This window comes from Catharus ustulatus, chromosome 5 (assembly GCF_009819885.2).
Source record: "Catharus ustulatus isolate bCatUst1 chromosome 5, bCatUst1.pri.v2, whole genome shotgun sequence".
NCBI classification, from domain to species: Eukaryota; Metazoa; Chordata; class Aves; order Passeriformes; family Turdidae; genus Catharus; species Catharus ustulatus.
In genome coordinates this window covers 4581218-4605014 of record NC_046225.1, presented here as the reverse complement: position 1 = coordinate 4605014, position 23797 = coordinate 4581218, and the positions used below count along the sequence as shown (strand labels likewise).

Sequence of the window (23797 nt, the reverse complement as noted above, 5' to 3'; positions counted from 1 at the left end):
ACAGTGGGAAGTAATCGCCCTATTTTGCTATCTTGATGTATCTTTAAAGGTAGTCATTAAAAGAAACGCACATCCAGCAGGTGAACAGAGATAACTGGTCATAAGCGATGACAGGCAAAAATACACAAGTATCTGATCTGAAAAGGGGCCAAGTTGGAAGCCAGATGCACACTGAACTCTCCACTTTCCTGGCTGTTTATTCAGCTCATGTCAGGATGATTCAACGCATCTTTACACGCAGCTCACTATTCATACAGCATCTTCTAGTCACAAAACCAGGCATTTTCCATTTCTTTCTCTGAACAAAGGCTAGAACACTGCAATGGGAACTTGCCATTCAGCAGCGGAAACTATTTGTAAAGCTGGGAAGCTGGAGACACTGGGAAGAAAAGGCTTTAATGAAATTGGCCACTGTGTGTGCCAACTGTCAAGACTTTATATAGTCTTCCAAGGAACCCTGACTGAGGCTTTTTCTGTATTTACTCTTTACATCCCAGTTATTATGATACTTTGCATGATGCAAAAGAACAAAATTCATGAGAAATGCCATATTAGAAACAGACAGCTTTTTTTTCCCCTGCAACCAGTCTGTAGCTGCACTCAATGACCCATTAACTTATTTTTGGTTCTGTACAAAGCTAGCACCAAGACATTTGTGACTCATTATCAACCAGGCACTGGAATTCACCACCAGCTTTTCAGCTGATCCAGATCCAAAGGAAATCCCCATATGCTTGGAATTTCTAAAATACAAGTACTGCTGTTGTTGCCTGGTAAGGAGACAGTTGCCATATGCAACAGAGGATATGTTTATATTTATGTTTTTGGAGGCTTGTAACTCAGCCAAAGGCAGATAAATTTTCCCAAGTTGTGCCACTGTCCCCCAAATATAACACTGTTTCAGGTCACCGCTCCAAAACATGGAGGCAGTAGAGCTGTGACAGTTTTCCAGTCCAAAACTTCAGCCTGAAATCCTTTTTATTGTTGCCTTTTTTTTCTTCATTGTAAGAGCTCACATTCTGGGCAGAAAGATGTGCTACCCAAACCAGCTCTGCTCACTACACGGTTTCCATTCATGCATTCATTCATTCAATCATTCATTCATTCCCAGAGTGCAGTCTGCCCAGTGCTGTGGAGGAGGAAATCTCTGTGGGTTTGGCTTTGGTGTCTGCTGTGACACAGCTTTCCAAAATGACCCCACAGCACATACAGCAGTGTCCTCACCAGCCAGAGGTTATTAGTAGGCAGCACAGCATTTTACAGACTACCAGCATCTAAATGACAGCTCAGTGGGGAGAAGCCTTGCCTGGGAGCATCACCAGCCCTTTGAGAAGGGCCTTCAGCAATCACACAAATCCTCCACAATCACCCAAGACAAAAGTTTAGCTTATTTCCCTGCCCTTGTAAAAAGCACACAGAGAGATGGGGAGCCAAGACAAGCACATCACATTTTCCACTCTGCTATGGAAAAAGCAGAAGGTGACTATGTAATTAGATGGTGTGATAATGAAGACACTAGGGCTGGCTACAGCAAGGTGGAAATTCTGGCATTTCATACCTTTCAAGAGCTCAGCTTGGCAACCTTATTAACATTCTTTGAATTTTTGAATTAATATAACTACTCTCAATCTATTAAAATGAGAAGAGAATGAAATATCCTTTCACAAGACACTGACATGAATAATATTCAGGGAGCAGAATGGTGACCACTAATGTACTGATACTTATTATAACTGCCAGGCAGCAGCATCTGAGAAAGTTTCTCCTTCTACCCAGGACAGGAAATAATTGTCTGACATCCACTGTCAGAAGCTAAGTAACAGCAATTAATTATAACAATAAGTGCTGCTGTGAGGTCTTGATTATATGGATTAGGAAAACACAAGCTTCAAAGTGACTCCTTTGCAATTTCCCTGCAGTGTTTCCTAACTCTGTCTCTTCTCTCTCCTCCTGAGGCTCTTAGTCACAATCCTACATCAGAAGATTCCCAGAGATGTGGGGGAACTGTCTGGGAGAACTTGCCTCCACCTCTCTTCACTCCTGGCAGCACATCCTTAATGAGGCCACCTGCAATTGTACGAAGGCTCACCCTGAAAGAGGTCCTTCCCCTGGCACCACTCCTCTGATGGGGACCTTGAAATAAAAAACCCCCAGACTGCAAAAACACAGGAATCTCTGAAATATTCCCTTTTATAATTCCCACCAGCACTCCCAGAAAGCTCAAAGAATATTTGAGTTCAACTTTAAACATCACTTGTGATGAAAGTTTTACCTCTGCTCCTGAGTACTTCTGTGTGTGCTCCACGAGCTCGGCCAAGCAGACTTCATTGCTGACTGGCATGGACTGGAAATGAAGCTTGAAGATTTCCCTGCGAGTGGCTGCATCTGGCAGTGGCACGTAGATAATTCTGTCTATTCGCCCCGGCCTCAGCAAGGCCTGCAACGAAAGCAGAAGTTACAGCACATCAAGGAAATAAAAAAACCACAGCTCAAAACCACCACTACCACTAAATAACCAATAGTTTCAGCAAAAGCAAGAACCAGCACAAGAAAAGACAGTAAGGCTATTCAGCTTGTGAAATATCAGTTTATGGAAAAAAGGAATCATAAAGGAACCACAGTCATCTTCTTAAAACAATAGTTCTAGACTTGTTGCAAGGTGTGCTGGAATGTTAGGACTTGGCAGAAGGACAGACAGCAATGGACACATCCCAAGTCCAGATCTTTCACCAAGACAATAAGCAGAGAAAAGAAAGGTTTTGTTGAAGTGAATCTTACACTGTGGATCCATGTTGCTTTATCCCACATTATTAGAGCTACACTTGCTTACAGAAAAGCAGGTTATTTTGACAGGGTTTTTTATGCAAAATAAGGTAACAACAGCGATGCTCAGCTTCATACAAATGTGTTTGGCCTTACACTTTGGGGTTCAGGGTTACTCAGATTATACTGGACATGGGAAGGTGACAGAACAGAGACAGACAATGTAAAATGGGACAATGCCCACAAAGGACAGCATGGAGGGTTCAGACTGGATGGGAGGAAAAAATTTCTAGAAGAGAAGCACAGCCTCAGGGCAGGTTATTGGGGAAGCTGTGAAAATTCTGCCCTTGGGGGTTTTATGGCTCAGCAGAGGAAGCCAAGCTCTCTCCAAATCTGGTCTGGTGAAAGCCCTGTGTGTACAGGAGGGGGACTGCTGGGCCTCTGGAAGCTCCCTTCAAACAGCTTTCTGGACAGGGTCAAAAAGTAAACTTTATCTATATATAAAACAATTATATCCGATAGAGAGGAGAAGCCAAGCTCTTAAATTTATGAGAAGGGAGGAAGCACATTTCCCTATGTTTATAAAAGATCTCCAGGATTTCTGAAAACCATCTACAGTAAAAAAAGTAAAAATCCTCCCAGCCTTTCTTACTTGACATTTGGAAAAAAGAAAAACAAAGTACAATAATCCCATGCACAGCAAATGCACATAAATAGTATTTAAACTATTTTTTTAAAAACAGAACAATATTTATAAGATTCAGCATGTAACCTAAATTGTTTTTATGTTATGGTTCTCCCTTGGGTAGACTAGTTTGAGTTCCAGATGACTAGAGATATTGCATGGCTGTCCTGGGCTGTCAGCCAGTAAGTCTTTTCCCAGCCTGATCATGTCAGTGAAAGTCATGCTGAAAAAATAGTAGGAAAGAGCTTTCCTTCCTGCACAGCATTGATCAAGTTAACACCCTTCCTAGAGTTTCTTTAAAAAGACTGTTGTGGTGCTTCAGAGTGGAAAAATGTATCCTGAATGTTAAGAGATGTCTTGTTATTTTTAAAACAGAACATGAAAACACTCAGCAGAAAGCACGGCCCTGTGGTGCTGCATGGAGCTGTGCAAGGATAGAGCAAGGCTGGAAGACCACAGGTCCATACCCAGCCCAGCACCCTGTCCCTGCAGCAGCCAGTGCTAGATCCCTACAAAAGAAAGCAAGAAACACTGGTTTGTGCACTGGTATTTGCCCAGCAGACTGTGCTGTTTTCCACAGCACTCCTGATGAACCCACACAAGACCTCAGCTCACTGACGCTATCTCGACCACTGTATAATTCAGTGCCTAAATCATGTGTGTGTGTCAGGATGTTGCCATTTTTTGCCAACACACTTGAAAGAGAAATTTGCATGTTTCAAGACTAGGCTTGGAGGGAGAGGAATTACACTGCAATTGTGTTCTGTGTGCTCTTAAGGAAATGCCCATAGCTAATTCTATTATTTAAAAGAAACAAGAAATCTTCACGTGAGTATGGTGGTGCCTCTTTCAAACCAAGGCAGGTTTCATCAGGACACCCAGATAATTAGAACATTTTCTAGAGCCAGCTTCCCACTGATGAATGACCAGGGATGTGGTGCAAATCGGACAGGGAAAATGCTCAGTGCCAATCAGCTGGGAGCAGGCCCTCCATTGCCTGGCTCTCAGTTCCAAGACACAAAAAGCACAACTGTAGATATAACACAGTTAACATTTTTCTGGTGAGTGACTTAAATCTGTGTTTCCTCCAGTTTGTCCCCAGTGCTTTGTGTTTTACATATGGTGGTAGTTGAAGGCCCAAGTTTTAAGCATGCTATCATTACTTTTTTGCTACAATCAGGCCCAGGGACCTTATCCAAGGCAACCAGATGTGCTGGGAACTGTACAAAAAAAGCACAAGTCAGTTGCAGCAGTGCATGCTGGCTATATCAACACAGACAAAAAGGAGTGAAAATATTCTATAACCTCAGCTTGAGACGAGAGTCAGACTCCCTCCAGGCCCTGGAGACAAATGTAGATTGAACTGAGAGCTGGTCTCCACCTGTCCTCCTGATGTGGTAACCCTGGGCACAGCCTGACTCTCCTGGCTCTGCTGCCATCACTGTGGCAGGAGGATGGATCCACACCGTGGAGAGGGAGAAGGAGGGATTCAGCAGGAGCAGGAGGATGGATCCACACTGTGGAGAGGGAGAAGGAGGGATTGAGCAGGAGCAGGAGGATGGATCCACACTGTGGAGCTGGAGGAGGAGGGATTCTGCAGGAGCAGGAGGATGGATCCACACTGTGGAGCTGGAGGAGGAGGGATTCTGAAGGAGCAGGAGGATGGATCCACGCTGTGGAGCTGGAGGAGGAGGGATTCAGCAGGAGCAGAGGCAGGAGGGGGAGGGTGAAGAGTTGAAGCAGGCTGCAGGCCCGGGCAGATGCGGCTGCCGGGAGTGCGAGATGAAGCGCTCTCGGCTGAGAGATGCAAACGCCATTTGGGGAGAGGAGCACACGGGAGGTGGGAAGTTGATGGGGCCAAAATGAATTGATGTGTGCAGAGCCACAGAACTCACTGACGTCGAGATGCAAGGCTGCACAATTTACAATGGCCAGGAAGGGCACAAAATTAAGTAATTGGGGTTTTGGTAGAAACCAGAACACTTCGAACCCAGAATACATCGTACCATCGAGCAATTCTTCTGTAGATTTATGTGATTTTTTTTTTGGTTGTTGTTACCACAACAGTTATGAAAGGTCTAAGTGCTCATGCATTGAAAGGTTATGAGGGATATACAGATACAATGCTCCTCTGGGGAACACTGGGAAAGTGGGATAATTGTCATGTAATACAGAGCATCATCAACAGCAAACCCACAATTTTTAAAGGAGAAACTGCTCCACTTTCAAAAAGAAACTTTTCTCTTTTTCTGTAATTAAAATCAAAATATATCATTGGAAAAGATACCTAGGTCAAAAACGTGTATTTTGTGCAATTATGAGGACAATTATTTCAGGAAAGAAAATGTAAATAGGTAAAGCATGGAAATATTTGTGGTTCCTACTAAGAATGGACCAGATTTAACCTTAGGGCTTTGCTAATTTTCTTCCTCCTCTTTCCCTGTTTTTTTTAAGCATCTACCTTTAGAGTTAGCTTTGTCAAAGGATACTTGGCCATTTCTAAAACCACATTGTCAAAGAATACAGAACCACAACACTGACAGGATCAGAACCAGCTGATGAGCTCTCTATTGGACAGGAAAAAAACATTATTTTCATACAGATATATCTCCACAGCTGTGCTTAATTCATCAAAACCATTCTTAATCACATCTTGTAACAAAAACTCACACATGAACTGTGTGAGAGGGTAACCTAACTTCAGCAAAAATAAATACTTAAAAACTCCCAAGCAGTAAGTGGTATATTGAGGTAAGAGAAAGCAAATCAGTTCAGAAGGTAGAGAAGCTCATCTGGAGAATCAGTGTTACTGCATGTTCTCTGCTGCAATCCACCGCCACAAGAAGGAGCAGATTTTTATACTAATTTTGCTTTCTTTCAAGCAAATAGATTGCTTTTAATATAAAACCTAAAAAAAAAGCAACTAAAAGCTTAATTTTGCCTTTGGAGTCCATTGGGATTAGACCACTGATGAAAAGGAGAGGACTGGGAATAGTTCCTTTGTAATTAAATCCTTCAAATTTAGATTAACAATTGCTATTTATGAACTGGGGTTATGGCTCCTACTTACATGGACTCCTCAATACAAGAGATGCTCTGTATCTTGTAAGCTCAGTGGGTAATGCGATTTTTTTTAAATTCACCATAACAATATTTGAACATTTCTAAGTAATTTTAAAGAAACAGAATCAAACAATCAGAGAATGGCCTGGGTTGGAAGGGACCTTAAAGACCATCTAGTCCCAACCTCCCTGCCATAGGCAATGACAACTTCCACTAGATGAGGTTACTCCAAGCCCCATCCAGCATGGCTTGTAACACTTCTAGGGATGGGGAATCCACAGCCTCTCTGGGAAGCCTGTGCCAGGGCCTCAGTATGCTGCCACAGCCTTCCTGCAGCCTGTGCAAGTAGTAGCTGTTTGAGAGATGCTTTCCATGGTTTTACCCACATGTCAGGGCAGATGCATTGCAAGTGTGGGAAGTGTTAAAGCCTTCTTGTGCCATCATTTATCTCTGGCAGGAGTGAAGGCAGCTCCCATCAAGGAGGTTCTCCTACGCTTTTGAGGCTCACCTCGGTGCCTGATGTTTTTGTTCTCGCTCTGTGCCAGAGCAGGTCATGCTCCCAGCCCAACAGATCAGGAAGTACCTGGCATTTTAGGATCTTTGAAAGTTTCAAGTACAGGAAGCTCATCTATCCTGTTTGCTAGAGAGATTAGGAGGTTTTTTGGCAACCATGGGTTAATTACCAAAATTAACAGAAGGTGCTGAGGGGAAAAGACATATTGGAGTATTACTATAAAGGACTTAAAAACTATAGTCCAGTGGAGAGCTGAATTTTAGTCTCCCACAAGGTTTTTACGCTTTTATTCCTGCTCCATCTGGCATGAGCTGCTCTGGGAGGAAACCCCAAATTCCTCTGTTGCAGGTGACACGCTTATTCACTGTGTCACAAGGCTGGAGTCTTGTAATTACAGGCTCCCGAGTCAAGCAAGACTGCTTTGTTCCTGCCAAGAGCCCCTTTCCTCACACTCTGCCACCTCCCCACCTTCTTCCTTCTGTGCCAATGCCTGTCACCACCGTCAGCACATGCCAACATCTCTAACCAGTTCCTCTCTTTGATGACATTTTTTGCTGGTCACCACCCTTGTACGTCTCCCAAGATCTGTGAAGATTACTCTCTGCTGTCATTACACAACATCTACGACTCCTCTCAGGGTGGAGCACTTTGGTTCCATAACCTGTGCTGCATCCACTTCATAAAATGCATTTGCCAACACAATTCTACCAAACATCATTAGAAACCAGCTCCTAGAAAATGCTGGTCCCCTGTGAGAAAGCTTTGCTTTCCACACAGATTTATAAAAGCCAGGCTGCACAGCCCTTCTGGTGTCAATTTTGCTCAAGACCTGGAGCATTGTGCAAGTTGACAAGAAAGGACATGATAGTTTGACAGCAGGTGTTCAGCAGGAACGCGCTACCGAGTGGCAGCCGCGCAGCCGGAACCCTCTGCTCAGGCATTCAGCAGGAGCACAAATTAAAGGCAGGAAGCAAAGTGTGCTTTGATACACTGGCAAACAGCAAACCAACTCCAACTGGGAGACAGCTGAGATGATCCCAGTCCAAAGCAAGATGGAGCGATACAGAGAGTGAACCATCTCCAAAAGAAGAACGTGATCTGTCCCTCAGACACCCCTGCCTGTGAGGCAGTTACTCCCTCTGCCTATCCTCTAGGTATATGTCTTTAGTTAATCTTTTCCCTTCATCCACTAATTCAGACCAGTTTCCAGTCTGTCACATCAACAGTGGGAAACCACCCTGTGTAATTCCATGTGTCCTCTGGAACTGCTCTCTTTGCCAGCTACCCACAGGAACTAACACCTTCAGCCAGCACTACAGATCAGTCTCTCAGCTATTACAGCAAAACAGTTTACCCTACAGTGTGCAGGGAAATAGCAAATTCATCCTTCTTTACAAAATGAAACCTGGGGAAAGAACTGTCTTGGATCAATTGAAACCACTGTCATCACCTGCTGGAACGACAAGCCCTGCTTCTGCACATTTCACAGCAACCAGTCATTTCCACTAAGGAAGGTGATTTAAAACAGATACGAGTATAATTTCAATAACTACAAATAGGCAGTGCTTGAAGCGCTTCAAAAAAGCAAAAATTTCCAGAGTTGATGTGAAAGCATATTGAGCCACAAAAAACCCTAAGGAAGGCCAGGCTTGGCTTTCCAAACCTGCACAAAGCGGATGCCACAAAACAAACACTCTCGTCTTTTTCATCAGACTAACAGCAGTGCCCTGACCACATCACCGTCCTGCCACTGGCAGAATTTGATTGATACAGCCAATTCATGGGGAATTGCGGAGAAAGGAGACTTGAGGAGACTTGTTCTGTTGCAATGAGACCATGCAAACACAACTGTGAGGAACAATGCACTCCTTGGCCCATGCAGATAATACCAGGGCATGGGTTTGTGTAGTTTTGTTCAGATAGGATTAAAATATCTCAAGAAACTGAGTTTCAACCACTTCTCTTGGCAGAAACATCTGCAGGCAGATACTCTGCAGCTGCAGAACCAGTATCTCCGTGCTTCTTTACTCCATCTGATATTTCAAACAGTTAAATTGGCCAGTTGGCACAAATCACTGCAGTGCTCACTGGGAGCCAAGCTTTGCCCAGGCCTCCATCTATAAAAGTCTAAACCTGTCAGACACACAGCCCGTTTTCAATGCAGTAAAGGCAGTGCAAACCCAAGCAATCACGCTGATACAATTCCAGTTTGGCACCACAGAAATTCAGCTCCAAATTACGTGTGTTCAAACCCGCTGAGGCACTGCCAGGGAATCAGGCTCTCAATCCCCCCTGCTTTGTCAATATTGCCTCAGAAAAGCAATTTATTCTTCACAATCTGCCTGGACCTTCAGCACACTCAACCACACATTTTAAAGTCACAAACTTCCTTTGCAAAAGGGGCATCAGACACAAGGTTTTGTCCTCTCCCCATGTCCAGTCTGAGCAGTCTTACCACAATGGCACAGAGGATGTCCCAGTTTTCAGCTGCTTTCCTGCAATTTTAGCAAGGAGCAGGAGTGATTTAGTCCTTTGACACTTGCTGGGTCTCACAGTGAGGTTTTAATGTGGAGAAGACACTGGAAGATACCCACTCCATGCAGCCTTTTCTTCCTCATTGCTAATAAAATGATTTTCAGTAAAGTTAAAATTAAGTGAAGGGAAAAAAAATTCTATCATCAGCTAATAAACAACATAACACACCCTCTTCAGTGTATGTTTACATAAGAGTCCTCCATGCTCCTGTCTAAGAGGTGCAAAACCTCAGGAATGTCAGCTCTTTTTTTCCTTTCCTTTTTTTTTTTCCTTTTTTTTTGGGGGGGAGGGCAGGCAGGCAGTGGGGGTTTAATGAAAGAACCCCTTTAGAAAAAGATAACAATTACATGTAATGGAACCTGGAACCAGACTCTTTTGGCAATTAATCACCCAGGAGCCGTTGCAATCCTGCAGGCTGTTTCTGACAGATTTTGAGAGCTTTACAGGAATCACTGGGATAAGATGTGCCTGGGCTGGCTTCTGACAGGGACCAATCATGTACAAAGTGCATTGTTGGTTTTGAGTTTTGTACTTTTTTTTCCATTTGTATATTCATACACACACACAAATATATATGTGTACACACACATCCACACAGATGTGTGCACCCATATATACATTTCCATAGGAGTCTTTCTTTACATACATGGAACAACTGCAGAACTCATTTGTTGGCCCAGAGGCAAAAAAAGAAAGAAAAAAAAAGAAAGAAAAAAAGCCTTTTCTTCCTCTCAGCAAAGTAGAGCTATCCATCACTTAACAGAGATACTTCCTGTTTTCAAGCAGTTGGGAAGGCATGACTTCCAACCCAAATACTTGGCTTGGCAAACCATTCCTGTGTTGACAGATGCTTTTATAACCACTTCATTCCACCTGAAGTTTCAGTATAAAAGGAGGTGGCTTTCGTTGTTAGGTTTTTTACCTTCTTTTTTTTTTTTTCTCTAAGCGGGGAGAAAGGGAAAGCAGAAAGGAGAGGAAAGAGAAGGAAAAGGAAGGAAAATACCACAATTATAACAGCTGGATGACAGAGGTTAGCATAGCTCTGACAGATGTTGCCATGTAACCTCAAAATGACATGTTAGAGAAAAAACAAACCACCGAACCTGTTCCTCGTAGGAAAGAGAATTTTGAACTCCTGCCAAAACAGCACAATTCTCCTCAGAAGCTTTTGAACACTGCAACAATGATCTACCACACAATACATTACTTTCCATACATAAGCTTTACCTTTATATTACCAGTGCTCTGACTGATTAAATTACCAGCATGGGATGAGATGTTTTTCTGAGAGACAACTTAGCCTCAAATGACAAAAACCGACAGTGGGTCAGCTCCATCAGGATCTGCCTTGTAATAGTTTTTCATCTCCTACTTTCTGTTTTCCTAGGATTCATCCACAGAACATGCTCTGAACACTTCTTGAGGCTGCATGCTTCAGTATGTGACAAGGAGAAGTTAAACTGTGCTTCAGACAAGAAGATGTGTTTCTAAAGCTGCATGATCCAATTTATATAACCTTTTGTCATACCAGTTTCTGTATTCTTTACACCTGGTTACTTCAGTGACTACCCTACCACAAAATTCTTCATGACTTTTCCTGGCTTGTGACCAAACTTTACAGACCTGTCTAACAAACTACAGATAAACAAGCTGCAAAAAAATATTCCTGGAACAAACCAGACATGTGAAAGCAGCTGCTTCTAAAGAAAGAAATCAGGAGAGAGGTAGGTAACATCAAGGAAACAATTCAGAAACAGTTTCAAAAGGAAATCAATGACTTTCCGTCATTACTGCCAGTGCTGCAGCTGAAAAAAAATAAATTTCTGGTTTTCATTATTTGAAAGATCTTATTTTACTACTGTGGTTCTGGAAGACCATTTTAAGCAATAAAGTAGATACCAGTCACAATAACTGTAAGCTAAAGGAAAAGTCATTCAATGCAGAGAGAGAATAAAGCCATGATACAATAAATATCACTCATTCGTACTTGAAATTGGAAACCAAGCTGATTTTGCCTTTTACAATCCTGTCTTGAGGCTTATATTCCAAACAAACAGGGAGTGAAAAAAAAACAAACCCTGGTTTAAACCCCTCTCTTTGACAGTCACAGCCCTCCTGCCCTTTCATAGCTAACACTTACTGGGTACAATGCAGGTGCCAAGCCCATTTGAGGCTAAGGGAACACCTGGCACTGTTGGGGAGAGATCCAAGAGGTCTTTCTCCCTGCCAAGGGCAAAGCTGGTGGCCAGGCAGGAGCCTGCTGAGCAGAACAAACAGAACAGGATGCCTCTGTTCATAGGATAGCAACCATGCCTTTGATAAAGAAACAGCCAGAAGAAAGCAAGGGGTTTAAACAGGTTTTAACTCACTACCTGGTAGTGGAAGAATCATAGAATGGTTGGGGTGGGAAGGACCTTAAAGATCATCTCATTCCAAATCCTCTGCTATGGGTCAGTGCCTGAACACCAATGAAGCCTTTTCTTCCTCTCAAAAGGTGCATTCCTAACCCATGTTTGTTACAAATTGAGGAGAAAAAGAGAAACAGGTGGGTAAGAAGCCTCTAACCAGCACCTGCAAAGTGATGCTCACCCAGCAAAGCACTATTTGAACATCTAGCAGAGGACATGCAGCATGAGTCTTTAAGTAGTTCAAAATTTTTCTTGGGTCCAGATGAGCAAAAAGACTTTGGGAACAGCCAAATGTGGTCACTGAGGCTGCTGCTGGTGCCACAGAGCAGGTGACAAGGATCCAGTGACTGAGGAATAACAGGTAACACTGAAGAACTGCACGCCTGACTCCAGAATGCCAGATAGCTGCATGCCAGGATATTAATGCAGTCAAGACACGGCTAATTAAGAACAGCGGTGCACTGGCTGGGTCAGAAGCCAAGACACTCTGCCTGGAGAAAAGGCCCCACAGACATGCCTCCTCTTATTAGTGCAGGCAGACAATCACTGACTTCCTCCACCCGGATGCAGGAAGACAACCTGGTGGTTTTCTCCCTCATACCAGCAGAAACCACTTTGTGTGTTGATCTTAGAGTCTTGTGGGTGGTGCAGAGTTTACATAAATTACAGAGCTCGCTGCAGCTGCCAGTTGCAAGCGACAGAAAGCTGGAACTCCAGGGTTAAAACACATCCTTTCTGCTCATCAGGACTGCAGCGGTGCTGATAAAAGTCCTGAAATCATTCTGCAGGTCTGCCAAGAGTTTATAGCCCCTAACAGACGTGAAATACCAGAAAAAAAATTTGCCACTGAATTCACATTTTTTTCCTACACTGCCAAGAGTTCCCTCACACAAATGCAGGACTCTGCTGACTTGTCCATCTGGCTTTCTCCTTGACTGTCCCCACTCTGTGAAGCCACCTGTGATGTTTCCAGCTCTAAGCACTTTGCAATGGAGGAATCATTTTGGTCAGCCCCTTTCACATGTTCTACAGTCAGCCTGAAGGCATTCCTGCCATGGCAGACAGTCTGGCATCAGATCTGGCTTCATTCTTACCACATATCCTAGATATTTCCATCTTCATTTCTGGATAATTTAGGAGATTAAGTCTTGTTCAACTCCCGACGAATCTCAGTATTTGTTATAAATTCATTCCATTTAATACCGACTATTTCCCCAAGGCATTTAATTTCAAAAGCTTTTAGACGTCTGTCTGTACCTTTGGTGGATTTCCAGCTTTCACATCCAACTGTTAAGGTGGAAACAGAATTTCAGTGGAAGATTCCTACATCAGTTTTAAATTGTGGATTATCAACACCTACATCTTCCTCAAGCTGGCAAAATGCAGCTGCTGCCTCACTGATGTACTGCACTATTTCCTTCTGGACATCATGCATCACATACAAAGTGAAGATGCCTGGTCTGCATCTAGCTTATTTTTGCATTGTATTATCAGGCCTGAAAATTAGTGGTTCTTGTTAAGTGTATTTGATTTTTAACTTACCTCCTCTTTTTTCTTTTCTTTCCCCTCCTTTCTTTTGTCCATGAGCGTCTGCTGGAAAACAACCTGGTTGTGGTTTTTGTTAAGTAACATAATGTATGTTCCGAGTTACCTTTTTTATCTCCCACTTTTTCCCACTTAAATGAACAGTGGCTCCAAACAACAGGGGTGAAAGACTGCACCTCTACTTGTCTGCATGAATGAGTATTCATCCTGTCAAGCTGTATTTCAATCAACAAAGCTTCACCTTGACCTTAAGCCTCAATGAACTTCTCTTAACATACCCTGTCATTTCAAGATGCTACAGTACCAGTTCCTGATGGACAGATTCAAATATCTCTAAACCTATCAGTACAACCAACACTGGGGAAGGTGTTTCAGATAAGAGTTTGGCCAAGTTATGATCAGGATTCAATTTGGTCAGCATATGGCCTTCTGTTCTACTGAACTTCAACTCATTCCTTTATCCTCCCTGAAACACCACAGGAGAAGACTTATCCAGCAACAAAAAAGTACAGAATCATATTAATTATACAGTAGTTCAGGTCAACTTTAATTTCTGCTCTTCTTTTTTTTTCCTGTTTTTTTTTTTGCTCCTGAATTATATTTTTGTAACAACTTCACATTACCTTTAACAATTTTTTGGGCAATTTTCAGGATCCATATTCATTTACAATTCTTCCTTTGAGTTACTTTTCCCTCTCTGCAGTGAGGCTTACGATGATCTACTTACAAACTATTTGCCAAGATTTACAGATCATTGCTCTGCTCAGCTGTTCAATATTATCATTGCTTATTTCCTTCTCTTCTTGTTAAAAACATTTCATTTATTTCCTTAGGAAGTCTCCTGAGGTGTAAGCTACGCTGGTATCACCTTTTTAACAATTGTTCACGTTCCTCTGATACTGTCAGCAACACATCTCATTTCAAACTGCATTTACTTGTAGTGCAGTTCACAGAAACTGGGTTTTCCACCTGAAAGGATCTGTTTGAACAGTTAATTTGCATAATTTCAACAACTTTTACATATATAAACCGACTATGATTTATTAATACTTGGCTGTCTGGAAAGCTGCATTCATGTGCCAGATATGAAGTTGTCAGGCAGAAAGGCCCAAAAGAAGCCACGTTGAACTCCTGAGGTGAATTTTTTCCTTCAGCCAAGATTTCTTGTGAAGTGTTGAGGGATGTTTACTCCCCTTCATCTTACAGGTGTCCAAATAGGTGTGAGCTTAACTGAACAAGCCTCTTCTCCTTATGGGATGCAGATTTTGGAAACCATAAGCAATTTCAAAGCATAGAAGTTCTTGCCATAACCTGAGCTGTACATTTTGTCAGCTAATAGAGTTCACAGCTTGTTACATTCCCATCCTGCTGCCAGTGTCACAGAACCCCCCTCTTTCTTCAGCATCTGGGAATTGCAATGTATTAGATAAAATATTCGATTGGCCCATTATTAAAAAAAAAAGGTGTGTTTTTCCTACTGAACTCCAGTGGTGAGTTATTGCTCACTTGCAACAGGGAAACAGAAGTATCTTCAGTGTTCACACCACGGTCTTCCCGGAATTTTAGCAGCATTTGATCCTGAAAGCTTAAGTGACTTGCTAGGGAGTCACTTTGAACCAGCAGCTTTATCTTGGGCTCTAATCACTGTTCAGAGGACTATTCAAACCGTAGTCAATTTGACACAACTATCTGATTACAATAGCCCAGTTCAGGATGCCGCTCAGGAATGGTGTGCCCAGAGCCTGACGTTGCCCAAGGGCGATGTGGCTTGTAAGGAGACACTCACCTCGATTTCCTATTGATCTGGAGCTTCCCCGAAGCATTTGCAAATTGCAGGGACCCGCACTTGGACATTTAAAATTTAAATTACTCTAACTTACTTCACAGGACCATCAGTACTCAAAGCTGTCCTCTAACCAAGAGGAAATCCGAATTGCCCTTTGAATAGAGACAACTCTTGGGCTCTAGGGTTAGGATTTATCAAAGGAATTTAAAGAAAAACATTCCTACCTCACATAGCTACATTTCTAACACAAGAGCTTCACAACTACCAACATTTCCTCCCACATATTATTTAGCTTTCCAAATTATATTCATTCTTCAAGCTTCTGAATTCATAAAACCATTATTTGGCTGAAGGCCAGAAAATTCGGGAGGAAACAGAGAATCTCAGTTTGCTCAAGATGCTCTGATGGAACACCAGAGTTTTAGATTGTTTCTGGGGATGAAAAGATATCTTTTTGTACCAATAGCACATGCATGCAAAAATTATTCTATGGGAAATCTGTGCCAGGAAATTCGGCTCCTCTCATGATGAGCACCATCAAAATGGTCACAAATGGTGCTGACAATGAATCAAACCCCATTTTAAACACAAAAATGAAGACAATTAACCTGTAAGTGAAAATAACTTGCTCCCTGGACAGAGTTGGGGATTATGGCTGTCAGATTTTGACAAATCGATGACTTTTCGTCTGCTTAAGGCAAGTTAAAATTCAGTTAATGCACAATTCAAATCCCCCCTTTTGCAGACACACTTAACATCTTTCTCACAGGCTGATATTTCAAAACCAGCACTTGTATAACAGAGAACACAGTTGAAAAGCTGAGAAACCTTCCATTCTTAAACTCCAACTTCAGAACTGCAGGCATTCAAAGGTAAGTGAATCAAAAAAATGCCAGACCATAATAATCTCCACAGCTGGGTGTTGGGGTCTGTGCTGGAGACAGACAGTCTCCAGCAGCAGCACTCAGTATCTGCAGGTTTTACACTCACTTTTGGTATACCTGCATACAGCCCAACGTGAGTGTTCCATAACTCACAGGGTTTCAAAATTCCCGGAAGATTTATTAGCCAACACGACAGCTTTTGGCCCCTCTGAGAGCACCAACACCCACAGACAAAAACTTCAGGGGGGCTGTGAGACTGGAAATAAACCTCCCAATTAGCATTGCTTTTTCATCCCACTCTGCTCATAGGAAAAATCCTCCCAGTCCTTGCACATAATGCAGAGCTGCGCAGTCCTTAATATTTTATTTCCTTAGTCAGTGCAGTCCTAGGATGGACAAAAGCCTGTTTGGCCACAGCTATGCATAACTGCAGGGCTCTGCTGGGCAAGCATCACTGGTCCTCTGCCTGCCAAAAATGCCAAGGAAACACAATCTGAAGAAATTCAGGGAGCAATAAGAGTTCTCTCAAGCACCAGGCTTCACCTGTCTAGAAACTGCTGGAATTTCATCATGAAGTGTTCATTTCCCTCCTCTCAGTTCTGTATCCAAAAAGCTCAGCCAGGATGACAGAAACAAGCCACATCCCTGCCTTCCCTGTGAGACTGGAGGAGAGTAAAGATAAAAGAAAAAAAATTCTCATCACCTTTACAATAATCACTGCAAAACTGTACTGAATTTATCAAAATGAAGGATGATTTCTCACTCATTTTTTAATTACAACTTGGCAAGCCTGGAATAAAATAAAAATGCCTTCTGAATTTCAATTCATTAGTGTATATTAATGAATGTTACATTATCATAATGCAGCTGATGTTACTATTCATATTGCTGAAATGAAATTTGACACAATGCAAGCTGTACCAGAGACAGTTCCTTTAACTTCCTATATGTATTTTCTTTTAAATTAAGTCAGACTTTTTTCAATTACATATTTCCTGCTTGTTTTTTCCTCCAAGTTTTCTTTCTTATTAATTTCAGTGAAGCAGCTGTAAGAGGTAACAATTACAGCAAAAATGTTTAATTACCCAACTAGCTTTTAAACAATACCTGTGGGCACATACACTCCTTACGAGAAGTTACTTAAAAGTAAACCCACAAGAATTATTGTTAAATAATGGTGTGATTATCAAAGAAAATTATTCTTTGTGAGTCATTTTCACATTAATTACAATGTATTATTTGCAGGGCAAGGTACATGCAGTTCATTCTGCAGTGTTCCTAGGGGAGTTTAATGAGGAGTTGGTCCCACCAGGAAGCAAAGGCAGGAACTGGATTGACAAGGCCCCCACACAGAATCTCTGCCTGCAAATCACCCCACCACCACCAGAGTCTGCAGCAAACTTGGCAGGAATGGACAGGATCAATGAAACTAATGAAAATCAGTTAAAAGAGGTGACAAACAGCTGCAAAATATTTAGAGAAAACCATGGAATTGAAGAGATGATCAGATTTCCAAACCTTGTTTTCTAACACTCTTAAAATACCCACTCAGCTTTTGAAAAAATCTCTCCAAATGAGTCTGAATTAACCTGACAATTAATTCAAATACCATTTATAAATGATGAGAGAATATCACTCAGGTAGCATTTATAAATGTATAAAATAGAAAAATAGCTGTTAATCTCTACAATTTTCATTCTTCTAACTGGCAAGTGCATCATGCATGGGGTTTTTTTTGTTTTTGGAAGACAAAATCTCTTCTACAGTAGCAATCATTTTAATGAGGTTTAATAATAATACATATAGTTTACATATCACAGGTACTGTGTTAATGCATCAAGCTCAGCTGGAGTGCTCACAATCAGTTCTATGAGACTTTTTTTTGAGAGCTTGGATTATTATTCACAGTACCCTTCAATTACCTTTCCAAATTCTTCACTGATGAGCACAGCAAAGGTAGAATCACTGTAACAATGCACACTTACATTTATTAAGACATTAGAGCTCCAACCTGCTGCTGCTGTAAAGCTCTGCAGCTCCTCTCTCCTGGCACTGTTAATATTTACAGCAACAGAGGCTGATCCCAGAAATGAAACAGTGGCCATTGGCTTTCTCATCATATGAATCAGCAAGTTTATATAACCTCAAAATCCTAAAACTTGGGTGGTTGAATCTTACTCAGTATCTCATCATGAGTCCTCCTGGCCAACGGGGAATTTCAGACTTTGGAAATTTGCTCTAACTCACAGTGATCAACACCCAAGGATTACAGGTGGCTCCACCCTGCTCCAGGGAATTAAAGCCCAGGTTAAAGAGATTCCTAACCAAGGAACTGCAGCTAAAAACTAAACCAGCACTAATTGTTTCTAGCACAGAGGAAAAGCACCTGGAGCTGCAGCCAGACCACAGAGGAAGGAATGAGAGGAAAGTGGGAGAAACACAGGAGGAAGAAGATAACAGAAAAAGTCAGAAAGAAGAAAGAGTATTTCCCATTAAGATAAGTCTAGAGAGACAAAGGTGTCAGTAGGATTCACACACAAAAACAGCTCTTGCAAAGATCTGCCCCAGTCAATCAGCACAGCAGCTTGACAGTGAACGGGAATGAACCTGAGCTGCACAGGTTTTGCATCCCTTCATTTTCTGGGAAAGACTTTAGGGCCAGAAAAGCAAGTTAAAGACTCAGAAATGGTCATGTGGTGTCTCCCTGGAGCTCTGCCTGGATGCCATAAACTTTGGTGGAAACATGTTCTGCAAGCACAACAAGAGCATTTCCAAACCAAAGTATGTCCTTCCTTGACCAGGTGTCTCATGTAAAAACCCCAACTGGTTACCAAAGAAAACACCAATTTCTGTTAAAAGAAACCAATCTGAAACATTGATTATTCACAGAAAAAGCTGATTTTTTTTAAACTACAGCAGCATCTTCGAAAAGCTATCTTATTGTATCCAGGCTAGCCAAGATCAAACAATTTTAGAAATCATTCTTGATTAATTTTTTGAGCATGAAAACTATTTGCTAACATTTTACTGAAAATTCGTGGGAAAGCTTGAACACAGCAATGCCTATTCTTTAAATTCCAGTGATAAGCACATCCTAGAGCTCCTGCAGGGAGTATGCCCAACCTTCCCTACTGCCTGAACATGTCACCCTGAAGTCTCTGCTATCATGCACACACAGCATACAGAGACAGGTTATCCTTGTATGGTTTGACAGAGCAGTAGAAGCAGGACGTGGGAGGGCAGCCAAATACCTGAGGCTAAATTCCTGGCACATTAAAAGCCTATTTACTATTGCCCATAATGCCATTTCATATATAAAAATACAAAAAGAGATCCATGTGGAATTAACTGTATTGTTCATTTCTGTGGTTTTCCCTTTGCCTTTTTAATTTTTTTTTAACATGGAAGAACTAGGTCAATATTTTCCAGAATTACCCAACTTGTTTTATACTATGAGAAAGGAAAACCATTCCTACTATGAACATTGTTTGGGTGAAAACAACGTTATTTATGGGAACTTTCCCCATGTGACATTTCAGAAAAGGAAGCATAGTAGCAAACCCCTTTTACCACATGGAATAAAACAGATTTTTATGTGAAATACCAGTACAGACATCTACCACTGGAACTAATAAGGCAGTAGCAGTCTGTTAGGTGGGCCACTGAGCAGAGGAAAATGAAGATTATACCATGCCTTTAGGTTTCACAGCTCTGTTTTGATTTCATAACTGTGCAGAGTAATCTAGATTCTCTGTGACATTTAAAGTGCCCTTTACAAGATCCATCTGCTTGATTTTCCCAGTTTTGACTCCACATCAGTTGTCTCCAATTTGTTCAGCCACCTGATACCCAGCTACAGGGATGCTGTCACTCTCCAAGATTCTCCTACACCTCTGGGTGCCCCACTCTCAACTTTCATTCCTCTGAGTGATAGGAGTGAGAAAACCAAAGTGTCAGCCACGCCAGAATGGATCACACCCAATGACAACTGTTTAATTTAGCTGCCAGACTCTGTCATGTACAGAAAAGAAGGTTTACTAGAAGTAAAATCTGCCCAAATCTGGATAGAATTTGCAAAAAGTTAAGAAAAGGTACACACATAACGAAAGTCTGAAGTCTCTCCTTTACTGTGCAAGTGGTGAAAGAGTTTCTAAACCAAATCACAGTAAAAAAACCAACAATACTGGTATGGGCAAAACCAACAACTGCGGTAAGAGACAAGCCCCTGTTAGTTTCTCTTGAAAGAAACAAAAGTGGTTTTTGTTCACATGAAGTAGACAATGGTCCCAATGGTCAACATAAAGATTCCTGTAACTGATCCATTTGACAAAGACCTGGACAACTTTAAGTACAGACAGCACTGTGTGGATCACCTGTAACAATGCTAAAAAGCATCTAGGACTTCAGCTTCACTAAGGCAGGCAGTGTGTGTTGTCAGCAAAGACAGTACTTACAGAATCAGCTGTGGCTTCTTTTAAGATACATTTAATTTCTTTTCCCAGAAAATTGGCATTCCAGCTGACAGCTCCAGAAGCATGTTCACATTTCACTATCTCTACTTAAAATATTGAAGAGAGGACAGGTAGCAAATGCAGGTGAGTCACATCTTTTCATTAAAAGAGATACTTAAATATTTTTTTTGCTTTTAAACTTCCAGTTGACCATAAAAGTGTAAAAGTCTATAAATAAAATAATGAAATTACAGTTAGAGTTGGAAGGGACCCAAAAGACCATTTAGTTCCCATGGGCAGAGACATTTTCCTCAGACCAGGCTGCTCCAAGCCTCATCTAAACCTGGCCTTGAGCACTTCCAGGGATGGAGCATGCACCAGTTCCCTGGCCAACCTGTTCCAACCTCACAGTAAATAAAAAACCAGTTTGGTTAGCTTAGATGAATCCTTTTTTGCTCTTCACTGTTGGAACATTTATTTCTGCCCTCATCAACACCATTACAAACCCAAGGTAAATATGTAAGAAAACCTAGAACCATTTAGCATGATGTGCTTTTACACCAATAAAATTATCATCTTATTTGTGTATCCCTTAACACTTACCCTAGAAAATTATTGTGGCCTCTGGATATTGCATTATCATATATAATCAACAGCATAACTAAGAACAAACACTATTTAAAAGATCTGACTAGTGGCAAAATGCTAATGTAACAACAGATATTAAACAGGTGCAACATTTTAAATTATTTGGTATGTTCTCTATGAAAATACAGATGATGATAGTCCAGAAGAATAATGAATACAATTTTATTTTGTGCAGCTGTAAGATAAATGCATATAATTAAGCTGTCATAAGGGGTTTTGTTCTCATTTTATTCAAGTTATTACTCTCCAATCCTCTGGAATGACCGTCCCTCTTTGCTTAAAGGTCATTCTCTATAGTGGTTCATTTAGAGAAATTCTACTGAACACAAATACTCCATATAAGGCTACAGAAAGTCTAAAACCCTGTGAAAACACAGGGTGCTCTGAGGACGGGGAAAATTTGTATCAAGAAAGAAACACTGAAAGATTCAGAATAAACCCAAATACTGAACACAGGTATTTTCTGGTAGGGCTTTACAAACCCTGTGCCACCTCTTAACCTTTTGCCTTAGGTGGTTCCTGGCTCTCTAGGAGCTACTGAAAGAATTTTTCAGCTCCTATCAACATTTGGTTGCAACTGTAGCCCCTAAAGCTGTAAAAGAATTTGTACTGATACTTGTTCTGCCTGTTACTCACAGAGTTTTTGTGTAAAACCCCGGCTTTCACACAGCCTCTCTAAACCTCAAGTAGCATCTCACCAGTCTACAATATTTTGGTGTAGGCAAAAAAAATATTACTTTATATACACTTGAATCATTAAATGATTAAAAAAAAGCCATAGCCACCCCACCAAACTAATTAACATCAGAGCCTGATTTAAGACCAAGGGAGAAACATCAAAAGACATTACAGCATCGTTTGATGCTCCTCTCTTGGCAATGATTTCACAAACAGCAGGAAAACAAATGTTTCCAGTTACACGTAGGCTCTCACACTCGTGCCTAAGCAAGGCCACAGCTCTCTGCTAACTATGTTGGGGTGCTTAGCTGCCAACTGGCTCCAAGTACTTCTCAGAAATATGAGGTTCCTCCTGCAGCAGGGCCTAGATAATGAGGGACAATTAAGAGATGAAAACACGCTGACTTCCAAAGGAGAATAAATACAGTGCAATAAAGTACGAAGGATTTTATTGCCAAGGAGGCAATCATATAACATAAAATTAAGGTATTACATAAAATTAAGGGATAGTTGAAAATCTGAGCTTCAGAGGAAGGAAAATTAAGAATTGCCTCCCATCATTCTTATAAGGGAAAACTACCAATGAAAGACAGAATTTTGTCCCACCTGTTGCTGAGAGACAATAAGGACTGGTCCTGGAGAGAGAAAAGAAATGGCCAAGGTAGGGAAGGGTACAGCTGGCTACTGTCTTACCTGGGGGGTTTTCTCTTTGGAAGGGTGGAGATACCACAAGATTTTGGCTCAGCTCCTCTCCCTCGGACAGGAGACGGGCTGCGATTGCTGTGGGAAAAATCCATCACAACCGCAAGGTTCTGTCCACTGCCATCCTCTCCCACCGTGAGTGCACCTTTGCTCATTAAAGCAGCTGCTGAAATGGGACCTTATTCACACCTGACCTGACTGGAAAGGCCCCTCACCATCTACTGGGGCACCTCAGGGGCACCATTTCCAGGGAAGCTGCTCTGGAGGAGCCAGCTGCCACTGCCTTGGGCTGTGTGTCCACCTGACCCCACAGTCCTCCTGAGGTTGTGAACTTTTCTGTTCCATTTTGTTTGTTCACCACAGGGAGGTGCCTGCCTCTCCCATCCCAGCAGCCGCTCCGAGGTTCCTGCTGGAGCCCACCTGCCATTACCGCGTGAGGGAGGCGCGGCTGAGCCACAGCACCCCCTGGAGGCTCGGAGGAATCACTACACCTGCCCCGCCCGGCCGGGAGCCAGCAGCGCCCCTGCTGGCTGTGACAGGAACTGCATCATAACTGTGCCTTCTCCAAACAAAACAAACTAAACCAAACAAAACACCAAAACATTAAAAAGACACTTCACAGAAGGTCAGACTGCAACAGGCAATCTCAGAAGAAAATGCCTCTTCAATCTGAATCAGAGGCAGAACCATTTTTCAAATTAACGGATGGGCGTGTTTTGCTGCTAATCAAAGTAACAATTATTGATAACTTCAGAGCATTAGCCAGTTGCTTGAAAAATATGTTCTCCAATCCAAAAATCAAGTGCAATTGCTTCTAGAGTTTTCCATTCCCTTGCACGTCTTTTTGGAGAAAGGAGGAAAAGTACAAGCAGCTTTTTAAGGACTCTGTAGATGTTGGTGTCTTTATTTGTTTTCTAATTTAAAAAAAAAATCTGTTGACATATTAAAATAACAACTTGTTTAAGTTCAAGTGAATATTGGATGTGACATGCAGGAAATGTTCTACATAGCCTTGTCAAAGAAAATGAACTTCTCACCTGGAGGGAGGCAAAGGTAGGGGGGAAAAATATGACAACCAATAGTATTTTCTGCTATTTTATATCTGTTTTCTCTAAAGCATTCCACCAAAAAGCCA

The 23797-nt window shown here is 41.8% G+C and overlaps 1 protein-coding gene across 1 annotated transcript in view; it reads right to left on the bottom strand.

Moving 5' to 3' along the window:
* The window catches only part of SPATA5 (spermatogenesis associated 5), a 153761-nt gene that overhangs the window by 30208 nt on the left and 99756 nt on the right, over window positions 1-23797 (bottom strand). Inside the window, 1 exon segment of the mRNA XM_033061138.2 lies at window positions 2273-2437. Within this exon segment, the coding sequence (XP_032917029.2) occupies window positions 2273-2437 (165 nt within the window).